This window comes from Aphis gossypii, chromosome 2 (genome assembly GCF_020184175.1).
Source record: "Aphis gossypii isolate Hap1 chromosome 2, ASM2018417v2, whole genome shotgun sequence".
NCBI lineage: Eukaryota > Metazoa > Arthropoda > Insecta > Hemiptera > Aphididae > Aphis > Aphis gossypii.
Window position 1 is genome coordinate 47,795,406 of NC_065531.1, and position 24,037 is coordinate 47,819,442.

At 32.9% G+C, this 24,037-nt stretch overlaps 2 protein-coding genes across 2 annotated transcripts in view; both read right to left on the reverse strand.

Annotated features, from left to right (window-relative positions):
* Positions 1 to 17,593, reverse strand: part of LOC114132535 (cytokine-inducible SH2-containing protein-like) — a 46,885-nt gene extending 29,292 nt beyond the window's left edge. The window contains exon 1 of the mRNA XM_050202420.1: positions 17,216 to 17,593. The gene's annotated coding sequence lies outside the window, so the exon portion shown is untranslated. The remainder of the gene's footprint in view (positions 1 to 17,215) is intronic.
* Positions 17,594 to 18,397: 804 nt separating this feature from the next.
* Positions 18,398 to 23,551, reverse strand: LOC114119276 (uncharacterized). The gene has a single exon (XM_027980783.2). The coding sequence runs from the start codon at positions 23,549 to 23,551 to the stop codon at positions 18,398 to 18,400; it is 5,154 nt and encodes a 1,717-aa protein (XP_027836584.2).
* Positions 23,552 to 24,037: the final 486 nt, after the last annotated feature.

The window sequence follows — 24,037 nt, forward strand, 5'->3', positions numbered from 1 at the left end:
ACATACGCCATTGGTAAAATCGGATCATAAAACATTTTTTTTTTCTTTTAAATGCTAAAAATAATATGCGATTTCGAGAGATTTCACATGGGGTTACTTTTTCGCGGTACCAGACAGACAACGTAGAGATATAGATGCAGTGAATCCGGATTTAATTACCGCCGACCATCGGCAGAGTGCGTGGAAAGGGGTGCAGCGATCACGTTTTTCATGGTTCGAGCAGCACACTCCTGCATCATCACAGTCGAGTTCAGTCGTCCGCTTTTCGTATAATTACATTACGTGTGTCCGGAAATGCGAATAAGGCGGCGAATGCAGGACGCGAAAATCAGAGGCCAGAGCATTACGGCGGTGGCTATGAAGGTGCGTGTGTGCGTGCGTGAGTGAGTGCATGTGCGCTCGTCCGGAGCGCTTGCGCATTTGCGCGTGTGCCAGTATATTTTTACAACGCGACGCGCTTCTCGGAACTCCTACGCACGCTCAGGAGACCTTCAGCATCTATTCTCGGAACTCCCGACCGCCACCACCGACGACGCCGCCTGTTATAATATAATAACATTATACTGTACGTCATTTATACATATATATATATATATAAACATACATGAAAATATATATATATATATAAATATATTGTGTTTGCATGCGTGTGTGTACACAGCGGGTTCGCCTACGATTTTCTCGGCACTCAGTCCCCCCCCGGCCCCTTCCAGCGACACCGTTTCTCACTTCCACCGCCGCCGCCAACAATCCGCTCCGGCCCCGGTCAGATGGCGTAGATGATTTTTTCGTTCTCACAATTTATTCGAGCCCAACCGACCGCAACACGGCGACGGACGGCAATGTGAAAAAATACAATTATTTTTTTTTTCTCTCGAAAACGAGTCACGATTTCACGAGTATGTGTGTTTGTCGTAATAGTAGTGGACACCACCGAGTAACTGAGTAAACAGGTACACCTATATATGTTCTATTCTACTTAAAATGTTATGAATATCTCGTGTACGAACGATAAGTAAATAGCAATAAATGGCGGAGCCCATTCGTACAATATAATGATATATCATTACACATATACACTGTAGGCAGAAAAGGGAGAAAAGAAACCGTTCGCCTGTGATCGCGGTGTTCGCCTAGCCACGGGTCAGTCCAAGTCCCGCAGCCGCAATGGCCAGTGACCACCGCTGACCCCCGTCTCGGCGGCACTCGCTTGTTTCACCGTCTGCGACGACAACTGTGCCCAAACAATACTGCGAAATAATAATATTATTATATTACAATTATTATGGTCGTATGTTATGGCCAACGGGGTGATGTCTATACGGCGAAACGCGCTCACTGGACGTGTAATAATAATTATCATTACTATATACCAATTACCAGCCCGTGTGACGGCGGTAACCGTAAATATATTGGAGCAAATTAGTATTATTAAATGATATTTATTACGTTTATTAATAAACAAAAAATAATAATTTGAAAACGTTTTAAGTTTTAATGCGATCGATGATTATGACACACAAGCACAATTGTGTACAGTGCTCTATATATTTATGTTTTAAAAAATTATCATTATAATCATATATTTATTAACGATTTGAATTTTTAAATTGAAAAAACGCGAGAAGTCGCTAGTAGGTCTTGAGTGTATACCGTATAGGTATCTCGTCATTATAAGTAAAGATAAATGGATGTGCTAAATTTGAATTCAATCATAACATTCAAAAAACAATTCTGCGAAAACGGTCCATCGATATCTACATTACTAAGTCGTAAGATATATTTATTTTATTATTAGCAGTACGGTAGGTTGAGTTAATTTGAAATCATTCGATAAGAACGATTTTAGCATTAACGGTGTGTCATCAATCATATTCTATTTGACTATTTCTAAGTACGAGTATATTGTCCAATTTCTTTGTATTAATAAAAGTAATTTCTTTTCCTATTAATAAGGCATAGTCACATAGACTACAGAGAGTTAAGCTAAATTAACGGTGTAAATAGGTTCGTAGTATAATTTAATAGATTAAAATTAGTCTAAAATATTTTAGAATAAGCATTATAAATAGAAAATAATACAACATATGTGAATGTAGTTGAAAAAGTCCACAAATTATGATTAATTTAATATTTTTTGAATAACAACAAAAACCTTTGAAGGAAATAAATGATATTTTTCGTTTAAATGACAATCTTTGTCAAACTTTAAACTTTAAATAATTTAAAACAAATAATTTTACATATTATGTATATTTGATATTTTTAGATTTCTTATTTAAGCTTGAGTTATTAAATTTGAAAAATTTTAAATAACAAATAATTTTGCGAACTTGTGATTTGATGACTATAGTGAAAATATGAACTTAAAACACTCATAAAAATTGAATGTAAATAAATATTTTTTTTTGTAGTCTAACAAATTTATTAGGAAGAGAGGTAACGTATAAAATTTTTCAGTTAAATAGCTATAAAAAAATAATAAAAATGATTAATTAACTTCCTGCCTCCCCCTTAAACTGTGCCTGCGCATTCAAATAACAAATAATATTAATGGGCATAATAAATTATTTTAGCTTAAAAATATTTTAAAATTTAAACGAATAATTTGATTAATATGATAATTATTATAATAAAGCGCCACAGAACAACAAAACTACAAGCTGCTTAGAAAAAAATGATTATTATTTTCATTGATAAAAGAATAAATTCTTCAAAACTTATTTTTATAAAGTATTTATTCAAATTTAATTGATTAGACAAAAAAAATCTTGTATTTACTATAGTTTACCGGTAAACGTTAATTTATATACCTACGATATTGCCGCATTAACATAGAAATAACATAGGCATATAGCCTCTAACAGCTTACATTAGTTATAATTAAAATAAGAATATTATTACACATTAATATAGTATTATTATTAAATGAAATATAATTTTATCGAAACTGTTTCTAAATTCATATTATATTCCTAGAATACAATAATAATTTGATTGTACTTTTTGTATTTTATTATAATATTCTCGTAGAAACCCCAGTGAAATGTTTACAGCAGCTGCAGCAGGTTATCTACGTAAGTACGTGTAATAACTTACTAATAAGTACATTCTTTAGATTATTAGAATCACTTATCACAATCATTATCACTTCGCTATTTCGGACTTAGGGAGTTTAGAACGTAATACAAATAACCGCGTATTGTTGTACAATATTAACAATAAAACTCTTAAGAAATGTCTTATAAATATACGCACACACATACATATATGATAATATGATTACCACGGTGATCATGTAGAGTGTAGACTTATAAGTTATAACTTATTAGTTACAATATTACCATAATATATTATCGCGGACCCGACGACGTCGCAGCGGTACAATAACGGGCTCACGCCTTGCGTATAATATATTATTATAAATTATTATATCCACTTTATGAAACAACTCGTAAATTACACGACAAGAACGTATAGAGCAAAAACGAGTTAAGATTTACGATTCGATGAATGTTATATTATGCTCCAAGACCCTCGACGAAATGATCCAAATTAGTACTCACCGATAATACTTTATTTTTGTACATTCGTGGAATATAATTATGTATATATTATACTCGGTTAATTGTTAATATTTTTATTGATGAATTTTTCACCATCCTTTTATTATTATTAATAACATAATTTTTAAAGAACGGCTCGCCTGGATTACTCCGAAACACTTTTAACTTTCGACTAGCAATCAGAACATCTATGCAGTAGTGCAACGGAAGCCAGTTAGAAGCAATATAAACGGGACAAAAACCCCGGTAAATTACAATAAATTGCAACATTGGAGTATCAGTGTACCACGATGTGATATTGCTACGCAGCTTTAAAACTTTTTAAAGGTGTACTTATTGTAAATTGTAATAATATATCTATTATATTAAAATTAAATAGATAATTATTGATTATCTAGTACCAAGATATATAATATTTTAAATTGTTTTAAAATAAGTTTGATTCCTATTAAAACTCTTTACATACTTTCATTAAAATGAACATAATAATTGTATAACTTATAGGCTGTACATATTATCATCGTTTGGTTTCGGCATGAATATGAATGTACACTTTTATCGGTGGAAGGATATTTTTCAATTTAATCACCTAAAAGGTCAAAACAAGTTTGAAAATTTTACCAGTTTTTCAAAACCCGCAAAAAATTTTACATTTGTACACTCGATTTTTGATAAAAAAAAAAAAAAAACTACCAAAAAAGGAATACCTATTTTTGAACCCGAAACTCGAATATTTTAACCCCTTCCTACTCACTAAAATTATCTGAATGCAGCACAGCGGGAGATTGACCCGATCCATTTTCAAAGTGGTGTAGAATAGAACATAATATTGTGTGAATATAGTCGGGAAGATGTAAATGTGACAACGCTGCACAAAATATCACAATCAACAATTCAAACGTAATGCATTCCAATAAACTTGTGAGTTGTGGGCAGCTATATAGGCTATAATTTAGTTCTTTGGCATATTACATTATATTATGAGCAGTACGCTATAGAACGCTAATCCACTTAAAAACACATTTGTAATTCGTAGGATACCCAACAGACAATAATAAATTAAATTATTATTAAGCAACACTTCAATTTTGTTTCCGAGATGATATTTTGATGTATTTTGATGTATACTACAGCCTTGATCTAGTGACTTTGGACATTTAAGTTTGTCAAGTTCCATAATATTTATAACTTGTGATGACTAGTGAAACTATATAGGAGTATTATCACAAAGAATATATCTAAACGTTGTTTGAATATTTCACCATCTGTAGAGTGGTTGTAAAACATTTTTTTATGTACGACGAATTACGAGATGATTGAACATTACATTTTTAATCGCATAATAAATATTGAATAATAACATTTAAATATCAAACTAATGTTTTAATTACTTAATCGTTTTATTTTTATTATAGTTATTAATTATTTCGAGGAAAGTTAAAAGTTGACCCTAGCCTTGTTAATAGGACATTATTATTAATACTGTCGATTATTAGTTGTATATTTAATGACTTTACGGCTGTATAATATGTAATTTTAGGTAAAACTAATTTCCATGATATTAACTTTGTGATTTTAGGATACTGTGAAATTATACGTTAGTGTTATTACATTTTACACTTAATACACTTATTACGACTTATTACTAACGAGTGTTATGAGCCATAACACCCATAACACTTAGAATAAATCCTTTTAGATAGTTAATGTACTGTGATAATTATATATTTTTATATTATCATTATTGTAAATAATACTTTTAAAAATTAATCAAATATTCTTTTTAAAAGCCGTTTAAGATAGGAACTACTTAAATACTTTTTAGTTAATGTATTGAAGTATTATAAACTACTTATTTAAGTATTAAGTATAATACCTATACTTACTAAGATAGTTTTAAAAAGTACGAACAATTAAATAAAAAATAAATATAGATACATAAAAAACCGGATAGGAGTGTAGGATATTTTATTATACTCTGGATAGATTATGACAATATTTGATACAGCTCAGCGCAAAATAGTATAAGTTTACCTGTTTTATCACTAAAAATTTTAGCAAACAAAATAATAAGCCAGCACTTGTTAAAAAAAATCAATTTTAAGCCGAGTCTGGTCACTATATAATAAAGCGTGAATTAAGGTTTATAAGTAAATATGTCTTATACATACCAAGGTATAAGATTACTCAAATTTTTCAGAAAATTAATTAATGATTATACATTTTAAATACTAATTAAATCGATAAGCATAATATCAAGTATAGTATTAACATAATATACGTACATATACGAATTCGAACTTTAAATTCTTATAGATATATTATAAAACAATAGATATTGTAATAAATATTTCTAACATATCAAGTTTTTAAGAATTGTATAACAAGGGGTACAATGAATATTTTTTCAAACCATACTAGAGAGTGGTAAATAAGACAAAAACATTATGATAAAATTATTTTTAAAATATTGGAAAAGCATGATAATAATTTATTGTATAAAATGTATACATTAATAGATCATATGAGTCACATGGAATACCCACTTTAGAAACTAAATAGGAATTTTCCTGATATTTACTAAATATTTTTTAGTCTACTTATTAAGTTGCAGTAATTCATACTTGAAGACACTTCACTTAATCTGTGCTTTAGATGACACCACACCCTCATGTAGTCATGTGTTATCTCTGTCTTATATACGCGTAACATAATTAAAAACTGCTTTGCACGGGATCAATTTACTTCCTTGATATTTATATTAGAATCACTAAAATTATAAATCGCATTAGGAATTTTATCTGTGTCATAACGTTTAAATTTTGTTGATAGCAGTAACAAATAATTTTTAATATTTAAATTAAAAAAATCAAAAAAAAAAAAAACGTTAAGTTTTCAAACCGATAACTTACTAACTACTAACCTAACCTATGTTACTCTTGTATAAGACAGAGACAACGAATGTGGTTGTGGCATCCTCTTAATACGAAGGACCATAGACACAATACGCAAAAAATATAAAAAAATATTGTTTAAAATTATAAGTAGACACTAGACATTAAATTTAATGTATGAAGGTAAATAATTTGAATTTTCTTCATACCTTTTTCTCTATTTAATTCAAACTACATACTCCATTGTATTACTAATTAAGTGTTTTGTTTTTAAAATTACCTAATGAATATAATTTGTTGTAAATTATAATTGTAATAATTTCTACATGGTTCATGAAGAAAATTACAAATTTGTATCAGCATTTAAATGAATTTATTTATCTGAATATAATGCATATAAACGTATACTTAATATATTAAACTAAAATATGGTTTATTTGTATTTTACGTGTTAATATATTTTTATACATAATATTTTGAATGTCCTCGTACAATATTCAAAGCTAATTATTTTGATTTTTTTTTATGTATCCATTTATTACCAGTTAAGTTATAATACGTCGTTAAATTGGGTAACGAATTATTTAAGATATATTATTTAAATTTAACTATATTTAAGATAAGTTGTCACTCGTCTGTTAGGTTAGTCATTAGCAGTAGTTTGAAAGTAAGCTCAGGCATAAATTTATGTATATTCTATACAGGTAAAAATGGTAAAATGTTCCAATGCTATAATAGTAGTAGGATTGATTATAGAATAGATCAATAGACTCTCCTAATAATTATTAGGATAGTTTATTAGGACCTGATAGACTATCAAATATAGGTACCTATTATATATATGTAACATCGTGTTTATTATAACATTATATGCTATCATAATAATTGAAATAAATTATTTAACTAAAAGAAAATTAATAAGAACAACAAATTAACGCTTTACATATTTTTAAAGAATATAATAATGAAAAGTAATTTTGTTCAAACGATATCTATCCAAATTCAAAGAACTGTTTATAAATATATACTCAGTATAGTACATCATACTTAATAATATAACACAGTTTAAAAAATTATATTTAACCACTTTAAAAGTGTTATGTAATCTTTGAAATAATTGAGTATAACAATTTTATTGTTCAAAACGTAAGTGAATAATAACAATGTATAAAATGAAATTCTTATAAATAATACGTTTTATAACAAATCATATTTTTATGTGGAGTACTATCATTTATCATTATTGATATATACTGCCCATAAAATTATTTTTATCTCACAATTAATAGATTTACACTATGAGGTATACTTGTGTACAATATACATAATATAGGTAATAATTAGATACATGTCTTATTATTAATTAATAATAATAAATTAATTATTAAATAACAAAACTTAATGAGAGCACTTAATTCACACATAATATTGTTTATCTAATATACTATTATAATATGTATATTATAATAATATTATAGGTTCTATCAAAATGTCAAGTAATACAATATTATATTTATGAGAACGCTTGACGCTTTTTGTTTAGCCAACTAGAATTATTAGACTAACCTAGCTTATTGTTTTTTATCCAGAAGTATAATGACGCGATCGTTTGGGGAGGAGATTGTACTATTAATGGTAACAGAAAGATGCAGTGGTTGATTTTCACACTGGAAATTAAATTTATAACTATCTCTTAGTACTTATGTCTTAGTCTTATAACTAATATAACTTATAATAAAAACAAAAACAACTTATTATGTTTATTGATAATTATGTCTTAAATAAAACCTATAACGACTATAACCATTGATAGCTATATATAATAGTCTATTTTATAAATCGATACCTTTTGCTATAAATTATAATAATTATATTTTTGAATAACAGAATAATATTATAATTTATAGTAAGTTTTAATTCCTGTTTTACATTGATATGTCAGTACGTCACGCGTATCATAAGCTTTGGTTTCGTTATTCATTAATTGTGAACTCCCTGCTTCCAACATAAGCTTCTCTTCGAGAGTAGATATCGAACAATATAATTAATGTTATCTTGTCAAATGTTTTATGTAATATTATTGTTTTTAATCTCAAATAAATAAATAAGTTCATACGTGCCCAACGATTTCGGATTTCAATCGTAGGATAACAGCGTGACACATTTGAACTTCAACATTAGCTTAACATTATTACAGTATGATATTGTTTTTATAAATTATTTAAGCTTGATCAAGTTATTTTGTAAGAATTAAAATGATTTACATATTTCTTACATAAACAACCGATTGTGTATGTTTTAAATTTATTTTTCGACAAAAATTACGTATTTTTATATGAATATCACAGTAAAGACGTACAGTAGTACACAGTCCATAAGATACCAACACGAATTTTGTATGGTCATTTATAAATATTAGATATTACATTTCCAGAGAATAATATTAGGTAGTTAAATATACACATTACACATAGACAAACCTTGACCCGAATATATTTCTTAACTTGAACAAAGTATAGTTTGTGCGACCACGGATTCTTGTCCAGGCTTGTTCATACGATATTTACACAGAAAATAATAATTAATAATAACGTTTCCGACAATGACTTAATGATAAATGAATGTTTATTATAGGAATTTGCTTTCTCGTAAATAATACTATAATAGCATACAATTCTGAAATCCACCTACATGGTGCGATATCTACAGACAACAATAATTGTACTAATGTATATTTTCTTAAAGTGGTCATTGAAATTAAAATTATGAATAAACTTTAAAGATTTATATTTTCTCTGAAATAATAACATTTTAGACTGATTTACATTGGTCCGATACGGCACAGCACACAACAACACGATAAAATATTATATTATTAGTTTATATGAGATAGCGAACTACTTCGCGTCGTTTTATAATATAAAACTAGAGGCTGATGTAACTCGATTTCGATGTTTATAAGACGCCTGTGGTGCCTTGATGTGGGCAGAGTGAAAATCGTATCACCAGAAACTCTTTTAGGAAGTAAGTAGAGAGTAATGTTTGAATGTCTGTAAAGTATAAATTCACCTTTAAGGAAAATTCCTTGCTCTATGCTTTTTTGTTTGTAAAAAAAAAAAAATAGGGTTAAGTTGATTGCCATGTTTATTGTTTAAGTGTGTAGTCAGTCATCACTCGGTATAAATCGATATCTTGCTGGCAATTATTATTAGTTTTTATGAGATAATTCACATTGATGTATACGGTGCCGTATAACGTCACGTTATACTGTTATAGGTATATATATATTACTTATATCACGGACCGGACAGACCATAATATTAGAGAATTGAAAAAATGTTTTGGCAGCGATCCGTGCGTCGATACAGTACAAACACAGAATCATCAAACACCGAAGAAAATATTTTTTTTATTTTTATTTCATACTAACAAGATTTATATTCTTACTAGAAAAGAAATGAAGTTGAAGATTGAAGCATTTTTCTAATGTAAAAATGTCTTTAGACACAAAAAAACACATCACTATAAAATAAAATAATATATTCATCGGTCAACTCAGAATTTCAAATTGAATATACCACGTAACAAATAAAATAAACAAACAAAAACAAAAAAATATCTTTTAACTTAGTAAACTTATATCTATAAATATAAATACCAATTAAAACAATTCTTTTCTTCTCCATCTAATAAAATTGCTATAATAATCATAACCAATATTAAAAAATTACGAAACATATTACAAATTTTCACTTAAACGGTTTTTGGTAAAAAGAATATGAAATAGAAAATTTCACATAGCTATTAATAGCACAAAACGAGTCAAAATATTTTAAAAACTGCATTATTATAGAAAATGATAATATATAAACATTTTATGAAAATTGCAATAGTGTCTACAGTAATTCAGAAGTAATTGATTTTGTCGAGAATTGGATTTACGTAAAAATTGCAGTTTTTTGTTTTTCCCGATTAAAAAATAAGTACTAGGAATTTTTTACTTTTTACCCACCAAAGTACCAACTAGATCCAATTATCTACCAAAATCCATCCCCATTAATGAAAATTGAAGCAATTTCATCGCCCCAAAGATGATGTCAGACAAAAAAAACACACATTATTATAAAATCAATAGTTTCATCGCTCCAATTACATTTACGCTCGAATCTATAAAAAGGTAACTTTTAATTTATTTTATTATTTCTCTGAAAATATATTATAACTTAACTACTCAAATTAATTTATATTTTAAGATAAACTTTATTTTAGCTTAGTTTATTTATTTTATTAGTAAATTATATTCTTAATTGGTTATCTTGCTGAGCTTTATAATATTGATTCATCCAACAATAATAGATTAACAATAAAATATAATATATTTGTTTTAAAATTAATTTCTTTATTGAATTTAATATACGTAAAATATAATCATATTCCTGATTCTATCAAAATATTCTCAACTACCTATTACTTATAAATGCTATTGCTATAGCAAAATAATAGATTTCCGTATACAAACATATATGTATAACTTAGATGATTTACAAATAAAACTATATTATGTTTAGAAAGGTATTATATATTAGTTATATTTATAATAAATTTCAGTAAGCAAGTATTTTAGCGCAAAGATTTCACTTTTTAAAGTTTTATCAATACCAAATGATAAATGGCGTTATGATAATTAATAGAAAGTAAAGAATATACAGTGTATACTGTATACCTACTATATACACCAGCGGTTCTCAAACTGTGCACCGCGGTGCACTTAGGGAACCATGAGTACTTCCTAAGGGCCGTGACGGTCTCAGTTTATAATGAAAAATTTAAAATTTATAAAAAAAATTTTGTTTTGTCTTTCATGGTATTCACATAGGACACCATGGCAAAATTTGATCCTAAAAAGGGCATTGCGTAAAAAAAGTTGCTATATATACACCATTATACATTTTTATTGTATACTTAATACTTTATACTAAACCAAATAGAATATTTCATTACTTTATGGTGATCTTATCGATTGTAATGTTTGTTAAATTTATAGTATAATATCTATCCATTAAAATATTAACTAACAACAACAATATTTAAACAAGTTATAACTTATAAGGAAAAGCACATCCTATATTCCTATATAAGAACATTATTATATGTTTTTGAAGGTGATTACTGTACATTTGTATGCGTAATTTATGAGTTTCAAATGAAATATAACCAATAGGTAATAAAATTAATATTGTCTATATTATGTTTGAATTTACATAACTAAAACAATAAACACATCTAAATGAAGCATGATAAATAATTACTGAAATACTGAGATATACAATATACATATTAACCATAAGTAGTAAATTTATGAAATTAAATTAGATTTATTTAATATATCAATGCCGATAAAATAATATAAAATTATGACATAGACAATGATACCTCTATAATATATTATGCAGGAATTCGTCTAGGTCAAATTTGTTATCGTTAAATAGTATATTATTATATTTTACTAGCTGAATTTTAGTCTTCGTCCGTTCGCAGATTTAAAGTAAAATGCAATTGTATTTATAATATTATAATGTTTACTATAATTTTTATAGTTTAACAATCGTATAATTGCTCAAATGATGTTTTGCTGAAAAACCATAACGTTTTAATAGACTAACCTTACACATACACTTCTCTTTTCTTCTCAAACAAAAAAAGAAAAGATGGGTGACGTGGGAGTATTCAAGTATTTGGAACAACTCAAAAAAAGTTCAAAAGTTCAATAGTGTCAAAAAATTTTAAATTGGTACATAGAAAAGGACTGTTCTTTTATATATGTAGGTATAAGGATAAGGATAAAGTTATTAAAAATTGAAAATTTATAGTTTATTGGTAAATGGTATATAGTATAATTATACCATGTAAAGAAAAGTCAACATACTACTAAAAAATATATATCTTGTAGGCATTTGATGATAAATGCATAGGTAATTTTCGTCCCATTTTGAGAACGCGACTCTAGTACGTTATTTTTCATTCTTGCTATAATAGTTATAACTTATAACTGAGTTATAGTATACCTATATTGTGTTATAATAGTATTGATTGTATTGTAAATTGTAAGTTAAGTTTACCATCCAAAGTATATACACCAAGTTATAAAATATGTATTAAAATCATTTCAAATTAATACTTATAGAATGAATAGCATAAATTCAACTAAAAAATATTATAGAACAAAAAACACGAAGACATTGATAATTTGAATAAAAAAAATAAAAATTTAGGTAAAAAACAAAATCCGCTATAATATACTTAAAAAATATTTTATTTTAAATCTATCCAAAATTCGTATTATTACGCATTTTTTCTTTATACGTTATACTTAATATGTTTATTTATATAATTTGTATTTATTTAAATGTGTGATAATGTAATTTAATATAATCAAATGTATTTAATGGAATCATATAATTATTAATTAATCTGTTCTGTGATACAATAGTCTGTAATATTTAATTAATGCTATTAAAATCTGGGACTCATCTATAGTCTATAAGACTATAATAAAGATACTCCTGGACGCAAATAGTTTATGACCTTTTTTTAGCGGAACGCAACTCTGATAATAATCTCGGATGGAAGTAGTGTACACTGAAAGAAAGTAGCCATGCAAATGAATATAAAAAAAAAACACAATTATAATATGTAACGCAGAACCGTAATATTATTCTCTGTTCACACAATAGGTAATGTACATAATAATATAGGTAAATAATAGGTTGGAATGTCAGATAGATTTATTTACGGCTGACCTTCGCTGATTAAACATTTATACAATTAATGATTACAGTTTTATTTGTTATAGATATATTAGAAATAATAATAAAGATGCGCAGTCACGTATTATTAATGATTATATACTATATTTAAATTCAAAAAGTAACGAAATACGTAGATGTATATATATATATATTTATATTGATTTCCCATAACTTGTCTTTTTTTTGTAAGATTGAAATTTTTAGATAAAAAATATTTTATACGGATATACAACAAAAGGTTCATTTCAACGTACTTATTTCATTCCGTCTTTGAAGCTCAGCGTATAAACCAATGATATTAATACTATTGTATTTTCATCATTGATTCATCATAAATTCTATATATTGTATCAGCCAACTTAAATTTGATAGTAAAAAACAAAAAAATAATTCAAACATTAGGAGAAGAAGTCGTAACCCTAAAATGTAAGAAATTTGGTTTGTTGAGTCTATGACTATTCAAGAGGACTTTTTTGCAATAATTTATCAATTTTTGTTCAATTCACTCCAACATTCTAGTCAATATAACTTTTGTTGTATTTTATTTTAATATTTTTGTGTGAAAATTGTAATTTATTCAAAATTAAATACATTTTAAAATTATTTTTGTTTAGTATGTTGAATATTATTAAATTAATTAAAATTATTAAATTTTACTTATATTATTTTTGATTCATATATATACAATACTCTTTATCTAATTTTTAGTATCGAACATATTATTATTTTTTTTTAAGTTGTGTGTACCAATTATATTATGTGCGTTATAAATCACGGACATAATAATTAAACAATTGACAGCCAAACTTATTATCTAATATTTTATATGTGTTAAATGGCTGTCTTTCTAAGTAATTTATAATGGAACCTATAATATATACGATATAATGATATGTTTATAAAATATGTTAATATTGCCGTTAGAGAATTTTGAAATTTAAATATTATGTTGAGTTGTAAATAATGTGGTTCAATTTTGTATTTTTGAGTTAGGTAAAATTTACTTAAGAGCATTATAGACAAAAATAATTAAATTAAGTATAAACATAATAATATATATATTTATAATTTATATAAAGTACCTATTTATATTCATTAATAGTTTCGACTTTCCAGTGAGCTATTTAGTTGTAAATTTAAACTTTTATCTGATATACAGACATCAAAAATCAATCGAACATGTAAACGTGATAATTGATAATATAATTTATAACAGATGTCAAAAAAAAAAAATTGTGATTTAATAGTTTATCGTGAGGTTTCAGACTTCTAATGAAATTTAACATTTATAGTAACAGAATACCTAATGCATATCAACCCAACAGTATACCTAAAGAAAAACACTCAACATCTTTACCAATCTTTTTTAAATAATTCCCCTCGAATAATAGTTGACGTAGATAACCTGATCAACTCTTTCAAACAAGTTACCGCGGATTAGTCGATTATAAATTACCATAATATTCAAATTTAATTCCACTATCAAATATTTGTGTAACACAAATTATGTCTATATTTTGTTACAACTTTGATGTTGTAACATCATGAATGTAAGTCGTAACCCATGTTACCAAAGTTCTGTAAAATAAATGAATAAAGTTGAGAATCAATATACATGTTCATTTAATTAGGTATTAGAGTTAAATCTCTTAATAGCGGATACTCTTTTCTAAAATCACTAACATTGCCTCCGTACATTTTTTAAATTCATAAAAAGTAAATATTTAAAAAAGGAATTCATACATACATGATACATTTATACATAAATAAATTCCATCCCATTTTATCGTGAAAAAGTTAAATTTTGAACGAGTTTGTTATTTTTATACTAGTTTAATTGCGTTTTTCTGTCGTTATTTTATTATTGTTTTTAAATTAAGATTAAAATAATATGTATCTGCTATTCGGAGTTTTTCTCATTAATAAAGTGATGAAAATGGCCCCATCTCTAAAAAATGTCTTCTATTAAAGGTGTTTGTTATAGGGGCGATCTCATTGTTTATATATAATTTAATTGTTTTTTCTATGTTCCAATGTATTTCATCATTATGTTTTCCGTACAAACATACAAGGGTTAAACAATGTAACTGAATACAATTCACAAAAAAGCAAATCAAATATAAAAAGCAATTTTTTCATATTCTCGACAATACTTGATAGCCCGAAAACAGAGAAGACCCATATAAATTAGGAACTTATTTAAATATTAATCTTATTTTCTAAATTTTGTCGAGTTTCAATAAAACCACGTCGTTAATGTTTGATTATTGATGAACTATTCTATTACACTAATGTACAGTTTTGTATGATATGCATATTGCATTGTAATTATCAGAAATATAATTACCTATTTCTTAGAAAATCTTTGTAATGGACGGTTCAAAGTTACAAAATGATAAATAAATGCTTTGAAGATAAAAATCCGTCAAATAAACGATTGCCTAATGTTAGTGTTCGGTTAATGTTTTTAAAATGGCATATAATATTATATTATGATACACCGTAAAATAACAAATTTAAAAGTCAGCATTGTATCATCATTTTTTATTATTACTATATAATTAATATTACTCATAAACTTTATTTTATTAGCTTATTGGTCATATTTTTTAAAAATATATATATGAAAATAAACATATTATTTTAATTGCCTATATAAATAATTGCAAGGATGCAAAATTTAGTAAAAATACATTACCATTAGGTATCTACCAAAATTTAAATAAAATGTATTTACTAAATAATACGTAATAATTAATTTATATTATATTAAATGTATACATACATTAACAGTTTCGTAGTTTAACAGTTGAAAATTTTAAATATGTATAACATTAATATAACTATATAATATGTATTAAGTAACTAATCTACTAGATTATGTGATAGGTAAATTGAGAATTATAATATTTAAGTTTATCAATAGTCTTTTGAATATTTAGGAGTTATTTACAGATTTATATGCATTTATTTAATATATAAATCGTAATTAATACTATTTATTTAATCTAAGATACTTTACAGAGTGTCTTGATGTATATTTTGTTCCCATCAATCATTTTCTTCTAATTATTATTTTTGAAAATTAATACTGCATCAAGGGTCACATTTATTAAGATTTAAAATATTTCTTTGTTAAAATAAGAATTCATGATTATTTTTTGTTTTTCTATTGACTATTACGTACATTAACTACTAAGATAACACTATTAATATATATCCATTTTAAATATGTATATTGATTTAACGCGTCCAATTAAATAATGTATGGAACACCCAAATGAGCCAAATGTCCTACCTGCGGAGTTCAACTGACTTTAAGCACATCCTTATACTGAATGCTGTAATCACCAGACTGCAGGCCGAGTGGACATTTTTCGCTTTACACAATGCACATCTATACGAAATTCTCAGTCCGGCCCTAAAAAACTTTAATTTAATCACTTATTTAAAAAAAAAAAATCAATTTGTATAATAAAATATGAACTTTATTAAGTTAAGTATATATTAAATCTTAATGTATTATATTATGCTATAATTATTCAGTCATTGTTAAACCAATGGCCACAGTTCCCACGGTGTTATAAAATAAATAATGTATGTATTCATCTAGAAAAATATCTTTGTTTTGGCACCGTCGGGTTCCTACGGAACCGGCGGTCAGCCTAGCGATGTCCGGGTGACGAGGATTAAGGAGAAATAAGTTTCAGAACAACGTTAAATGGTAATAATGGTATAATAATAATAAGTCGTGACTTAGGTGTAGGTAACAGGTATATAATATTAGTTGCCCGGCGGAGACGTCTCTCCGCGTCGGCTTACACCAACAAAAAATGGAATCAATAATAGTACATAAGACCGTCGGTCATAGAGACGGGATAGAATAATAATGACAACGGCGTATAAAATAATAATAACACAAATGATAATAGAACAGCAACGATACCCGATGACGAGACAGTAGAGTCGCGGAGATAGTGGCGGCCGATGACCTTGACCGATAGCCGGTCTATTTGAGTCGGTCCGACGGCGACGGCGACTGCGTGTACACGCGTATGGCTTCGGTTCGCGGCGGCGGCGGCGATCAGACCGTTTACGTATAATATAATATTGTTCACTGCGACCGGCTTCAACCCACGACGAGCTCGGACGCGACACGAAACCGTTTAGAGCCTCAGAGCTTAGACGGACACCAGAAGCGGCACTGTGTGCGGCGTTGCGGTAGCATACAATAAAAACCAATAAAACAGTAAAATAAGGAGACGAAAACGGCCGCGGACGCTAAAGACGCGACACCGAAGGTAGACGGCTCCGTTCGCTCGCCCGGCACAGTTAGGACTGGTCACCGGTTGCGGTACGCGCGACGTAATCGCAACGGCGTTACGCTTTTAGGCCTTTGCACATTGACCGGGCCTCCACCCGATATAGCCATAGGTACTGGGTCTTTATGTAAAGGCGCCGAGTTTCGAACATGCTCCCCCATTGGGAGGTGCAGCCTCACAATTGCGAATTTGAACTGGTTCTGGGAGACAAGCTGTGGTGATGTGTTGTGGCACGCCAATTCCTGCTACGTCGCGACGATATTATTCCAAAACAACAAAAAAAAATATAACTAACAAAAACAAAATGATTATTAGACATATTAAATAATCACAGATACAGAGGGTACACACTCAGTAAAATACATAAGATTCATGAGACACGTAAGGTGCATAAAGTAAATACGGTACAAAAAGTAAACATTATAAGACATAAAAGAAAAATAATAAATATATAATTAATAATAATAATAATAAAGAAATAATCATAATAATAATAGGGGAGCCGAGGCTAACGGTGACACATGACAGGGCATGGACTGTTAACATTAGTGACAACCGAGGTAACCTAAAAAACAAACGGTACAAAGTCATAGAATTATGATACCTCCTTATGTTTTTGGTTGAATTCTCGTCCCCGGAATCTAAGGGACCGCCATTTGTAGAACCCACAGGGGCGTAGCCATGCAGTATACAACAATGGATTAATACATTTGCAATAGCATTAACATAATATATATATACCATATTATATTGTTGTGGGGCGGGTGTTACACTTTGGTCAACCAGAGCAAGCAGGTCCCTGCGACCTACTGTTCCATAGGTAACTTTACTAATTTGACTACCGGCCTAGTGAGCTCCCCCAACGCGGTGTTCAGTTTTACTACTCGTACTACACCGTCGTTACCAGGCGTCACATCTATAATGCGGCCCAAACGCCAGGTCATGGGTGGATTTGGATCCTTTACTACCACCATATCACCACATTTTAAATTGGGCACATCATTTGTCCACTTGGATCGGACTTGAAGGGAACTCAAATACTCAGTCGACCACCTGCGCCAAAAAGACTGGTGGCACTGGTGCAATAGTTTCCATCTGTTTATTACCCTAGCACAGCTTTCGGGTACTGGCATGTCTGGAACCGCCAACAGCGGTTGACCAATCAGGAAATGTCCCGGTGTCAAATAGTCGACGTCCATCGGAGATGATGACATCGGGGTTAACGGCCGAGAGTTCAATACGGCCTCGATGCGGCAGAGTACAGTGGTCATCTCCTCCCAGCTAAAATTATGGACACCAATGACTCGTATCAAAAGGGTTTTGAATGACCGTACCGCAGCCTCCCACAGGCCACCGAAATGCGGTGCACTCGGTGGGTTAAAATGCCATACGCAAGGAGTATGGGAGGTTAATGCGTGTCGGATAGTCGGATCATTAACCAAGGTGCGGAGGTACTTTGCTGCTCCCACGAAATTCGTGCCACAGTCGGAGAATATGTCAGTAGGGAGGCCCCGACGTGCGGCAAATCGATCGAAAGCTGCCAGGAACGCATTAGTGGACAGCTCGGACACGACTTCCAGATGAACGGCTTTAGTTGCCATACACACGAACACTGCCACGTAAATTTTATATTGTCGGGCCTTACGTAAACGACACTCACGCATGGACAGTGGCCCTGCGTAATCAATGCCCACGCGAGTGAATGGACGACACATCTGGACACGGGAGCTTGGTAAGTCTGCCATCATTGGGTGGGGACTTTGGGCGAGAGTTCTCACGCAGATCGTACATTGACCAATGACACGACGGATCACCGCCCTCACCGATATTATCCAAAATTGTCTTGTGATCAATGACGTAATTACTCGAGGTCCGGAGTGACATGTGACCAGGTGCCAATGGCGAGCAAGAAGTGTTGATAAGTGAGAGTCCTTAGCCAACAGAATAGGCTGTTTTTCGGCACTGGTTAGATTAGAACGCGTCAGACGACCTCCGACACGGATAACACCTCGTGCGTCGACGAAGGGCCGCAGACCAGCCAATGACCGTTGTGCAGGGCGGCCGCGCGCTAGATCCTCGTGGAGTTTGGACAACCAACGGACTTGAGACTGTTTAACTAAGACAGTGAGTGAGTCGTCAAGTTCCTCGCGAGTCAAATACTCTGAAGTGTATTTCTGTTTCCGGGCTCGGCCTGCGACGCGAATCAACCAGGCCACAACTCTGACCATGTTGTGGTATGAAGAAAAACGACTAAACCACTCTACCTCAGGCTCGATTTGGACAGACAGCGAAATGACTTTGATTTCCGGTAGCTGCTCCATAGGCACCGCTGCGACCGACATGTCCCAAGCTTCAACAATGCCCTTGAGGAAAGCAGGACCCGACCAGTATAATACATGATTAACCAAGTCTGAGGGCATCAACCCTCTGGATGCACAATCTGCCGGATTCTCAGCCGACCGGACGTAACCCCACTGGCAGGTTGGTACCAACTGACGGGCTAAATGCACTCGGTTCGAGACAAACACTTTGAAACACGTATGAGGGTTAACTAGCCATGATAGCACTATCTGAGAATCCGACCATGCAAAGATACCGTCGAAGCGGAGTCGGTCCCCAAAAACTGTTAGGAGGCGAGCCAGCCAACGGGCCAGAAGCACGGCCGCACATAATTCCAATCTTGGGATCGTGCTAGTCTTCATGGGGGACATTTTGGTTTTGGAACCAAGGAGATGTACGGTGACCAGTCCTGAAGATGACGTTACTCGCAAATATGCTACCGCGGCATATCCTTGTTCCGACGCGTCACAAAATCCACATAAATGCACGTTGGACCTGGTGGTTGTCAATAGAAAACGCGGGATCTCGATTTTGGACAACACTGGAAGGTCGTTGAGCAACAGCTTCCAGGTAACACCTAGGTCATGTGGTAAAGGGTCATCCCATCCCAGTTCAGACTTCCAAATTAACTGCATAATATGTTTTGCATGAAAAATCACAGGAGCAAGGAATCCAATCGGGTCAAAGATCCTGGCGATAATAGATAACACGGATCGTTTGGTGACAACTGTTGTTAACGGATGGACATCAAAACCAAAAACGTCCTTGGTCGGATGCCAGCGCAAACCTAACACCTTGATCATACATCCTTCTTTCTCATCGAAGTTGATGACGTCGGAAATGCGATCAGCTTCCGCAATCTCTGACATTACGCGGGGTGAATTGCTCGACCACTTTTTCAGTTCAAGTGCAGAGCGCCCCAGCACGGCTATCAACTCGGACTGTACCTTCGATAGGAGCTCCTCGGTGTCGGCTCCGAGACAAATGTCGTCAACGTATGTCTGGTATCTCAGCCCGTCCCGGACCTCCGGAAAGTCCTGGCACTCATTATCAGCGATGTCCTTCAGTACGCGCAATGCCAGGAAGGGGGCGCAATTAACTCCGTACGTGACGGTGTTTAGCTCATATTCTTTTAGCTCCTCTACAGGTGAAAACCGCCAGAATATGTGTTGGAAGCGCCTATATTCCGGGCGTATGAGGATTTGCCGGTACATTTTACACACGTCGGCGGTGAAAACAAACTTATGAAGGCGAAAACGGGTCAAGATGTCCAGGATATCCAACTGCAATTTCGGCCCAGTGTGTAAGCATTGGTTTAGAGACAGTTGCGAATTGGCCTTGGCTGAGGCGTCAAATACCACTCGTATCTTGTTAGCCGCATTGAAGACCGGGTGGTGGGGTATGAAGTACGTCCCGGCATCAGCCGCAATATTCATGTGTCCCAACGACTCATATTCTGACATGAACTCCCTGTATGCAGCGTAGAGCACTTCATCGGCCTGGAGCTTCCGTTCCAGGTTCTGGAAACGACGTATGGCGATTTGGCGGGACCCCGGGAATGATTCATCACGATGACCGGGCCTGAACGGCATGGGCACCACAAATCGTCCATTAAGGTCACGATACCGCTCAGCGCTATAGACAGCTTCACATTGACCCTCATCATGGAATGTAGCCGGGGCTGTATCAGGTTCTTCCACTTGCCAAAATCGCTGAACCATGTCCTCAAGTGACACAGCAAGGGTGACAACAGAATGAGACTGATAAGTATCAGGTTCTGTCGTGGAAACGGGACCAATAACGATCCATCCGAATATTGACCCATACGCCGCAGGTAAGGAGGGGTCCAGTAAGACGCGTTTCCCATCCATAACTTGGGAGAATACGTCAGCTCCTAACAATAACTCAACTGGAGCCGGATTATCAAACCGCGGGTCGGCCAAGGCCAAGTGGCAAAACTTCTTCACCATTTCTGGCGGCAGCCGTTGCGAAGGCATTTCAGTTGTTATTCTAGGTAAAACCCACGCCTTTAGCTCTATGGGGTGCTCATCATTGTACCTAGGCGTAATAAGACAGTCAACCCTACCTTTGACTTGTAGAACCGCGACCCCGGACACGCCCGTCAACGGAGCAGTCCACTTATTACGCGTCAACCCCAACCGTTCGACACAGGGAACCGACATGATACTTATCTGCGATCCTGAGTCGATTAAGGCGCGTACCGGCTGCATGCACCCATACCGGTCACGCACGTGAACCACAGCGGTCCCCAGCAATATAGTAGGATGTTTCGATGAGCTAACGTGGCAGGCACTTGTCGAGGGGATGGGTTGTGAGTCCGTATCGATGTCCTTATGGAGTAGAGTATGGTGGCGACCATGGCAACGGGCACATGGCTTGGATACTCTGCATTTTGTCGACCAGTGGGTGGAGTTGAGACAACGGAAGCACAGTCGTTTATCACGTGCAGCTGACACGCGATCACTCACTGACATTTGGGCAAACGCGTTGCACGACGTAGTGACGTGATCTCCCGAACAAAACAAACACTTTGACGGAGCAGTACCCGTTGGTTTTGTGGTTATCATCGCCACCTTTGGCTTCCTGCCAACATGGGTTGACGACGTGGACTTAATATGGTACGGAGCTGACGGGGACACCCCAGAGCCTTTCGAGAAGTTCACGGCCTCTAAAAGGGTCACACGATCTTTGACGTAGCCAACCATATCCAGAATAGATGGAAAGTTGTGTTTGTTGGCTGCTTCGAAACCCTTCCTAGTGGAATATGGCAAACACCGAGAAGCTAAAGAAAACAATACGAATTCACCAAGGTTTGGAATACGCAACGTGTGTAACATCGCAACTTGATCGGAAAATAACGCAAGGAACTCCTTCAACCCGCCCAGGGACTCCTGAGGCTGTATTGGAGCTGACATTAACTTGTCGATAATCAGGGAAGCCAGCTGCCTAGGCTTATCAAACCGCTCGGCCAGCGTAGCCCAAGCGAGTTCGTATGTACCATTGGATACCGAAATAGAACTAATAGCACTTAGCGCGTCGCCACTAAGGCAGCCGAGCAAGTAGTAGAAACGGTCGCTGTCTGTTAATTCTTCATCCAGCACGACTAAATCAGTAAAGCGATCACGGAACGCCGGCCAACCACACACATCGCCACTGAACGACGGCAGCGGTATCTCTGGAAGCCGAGAGCGTCGGGAGGTGCGACCTGACTGGACTGAATGGCGTGATCCCGACAAACTACCATTCCCCTGGTTACTGGGTAGAGGCGAAAATTCTTCGACTATAGCGCGGGCATCAATGTACAACGCACGGATTTCTGTCTCCAACGTCGTAGAATATTCTGAAGCTAATTCTAAATCCAGCAAAGCGTTCAGAACGGCCTCATTATGTTGTACAAATGTATCCCAAAGAAAGTCTAAATCACTCGCTGCCGTTAACAATTTGGGTTTTAAATCTGGCTTATCTTTTACTTGAGACGCTACGTCGGCTATCGCCTTCATACGATTGACCGTGCTCTCGCGATTTAGCAGGGCAACGGTCCTAGCCCTTTGTAACACCCGAAGCTCGCGCTCCAGCGCATTTTTCTCTGACCCAGGCATTTTCAATTAAATCTCCGAGGATGACAGAAAAAGATTCAATTGGACACTAAATGCAAGATGCACGACACCCTACAACAATATCAATACCAATAAAACTTCCTGATATATTATCTATTATGTTATATCCCATAGACCTAACACAATACCGCGTACCTAACGCGTAATACCTGTTGAACACAATACACCACAAATAATATCCAATCACAGCAATTAAATTATATTGACAGTTTGAGCAGCACTGTGGCTTAAGATCACAACAATGTCACACCCGACCAACAACTGAGTATACCCTTAATTAACTTCACCCAGGAACGCTAACAAACTTTAATTGTGTCAAAACCACGCTCTGCTACCAATGTTTTGGCACCGTCGGGTTCCTACGGAACCGGCGGTCAGCCTAGCGATGTCCGGGTGACGAGGATTAAGGAGAAATAAGTTTCAGAACAACGTTAAATGGTAATAATGGTATAATAATAATAAGTCGTG

Bases quoted from the DNA above. Each gene is read 5' to 3' on its own strand.
- LOC114119276 (XM_027980783.2), bottom strand. From the start codon at position 23,551: ATGCCTGGGTCAGAGAAAAATGCGCTGGAGCGCGAGCTTCGGGTGTTA.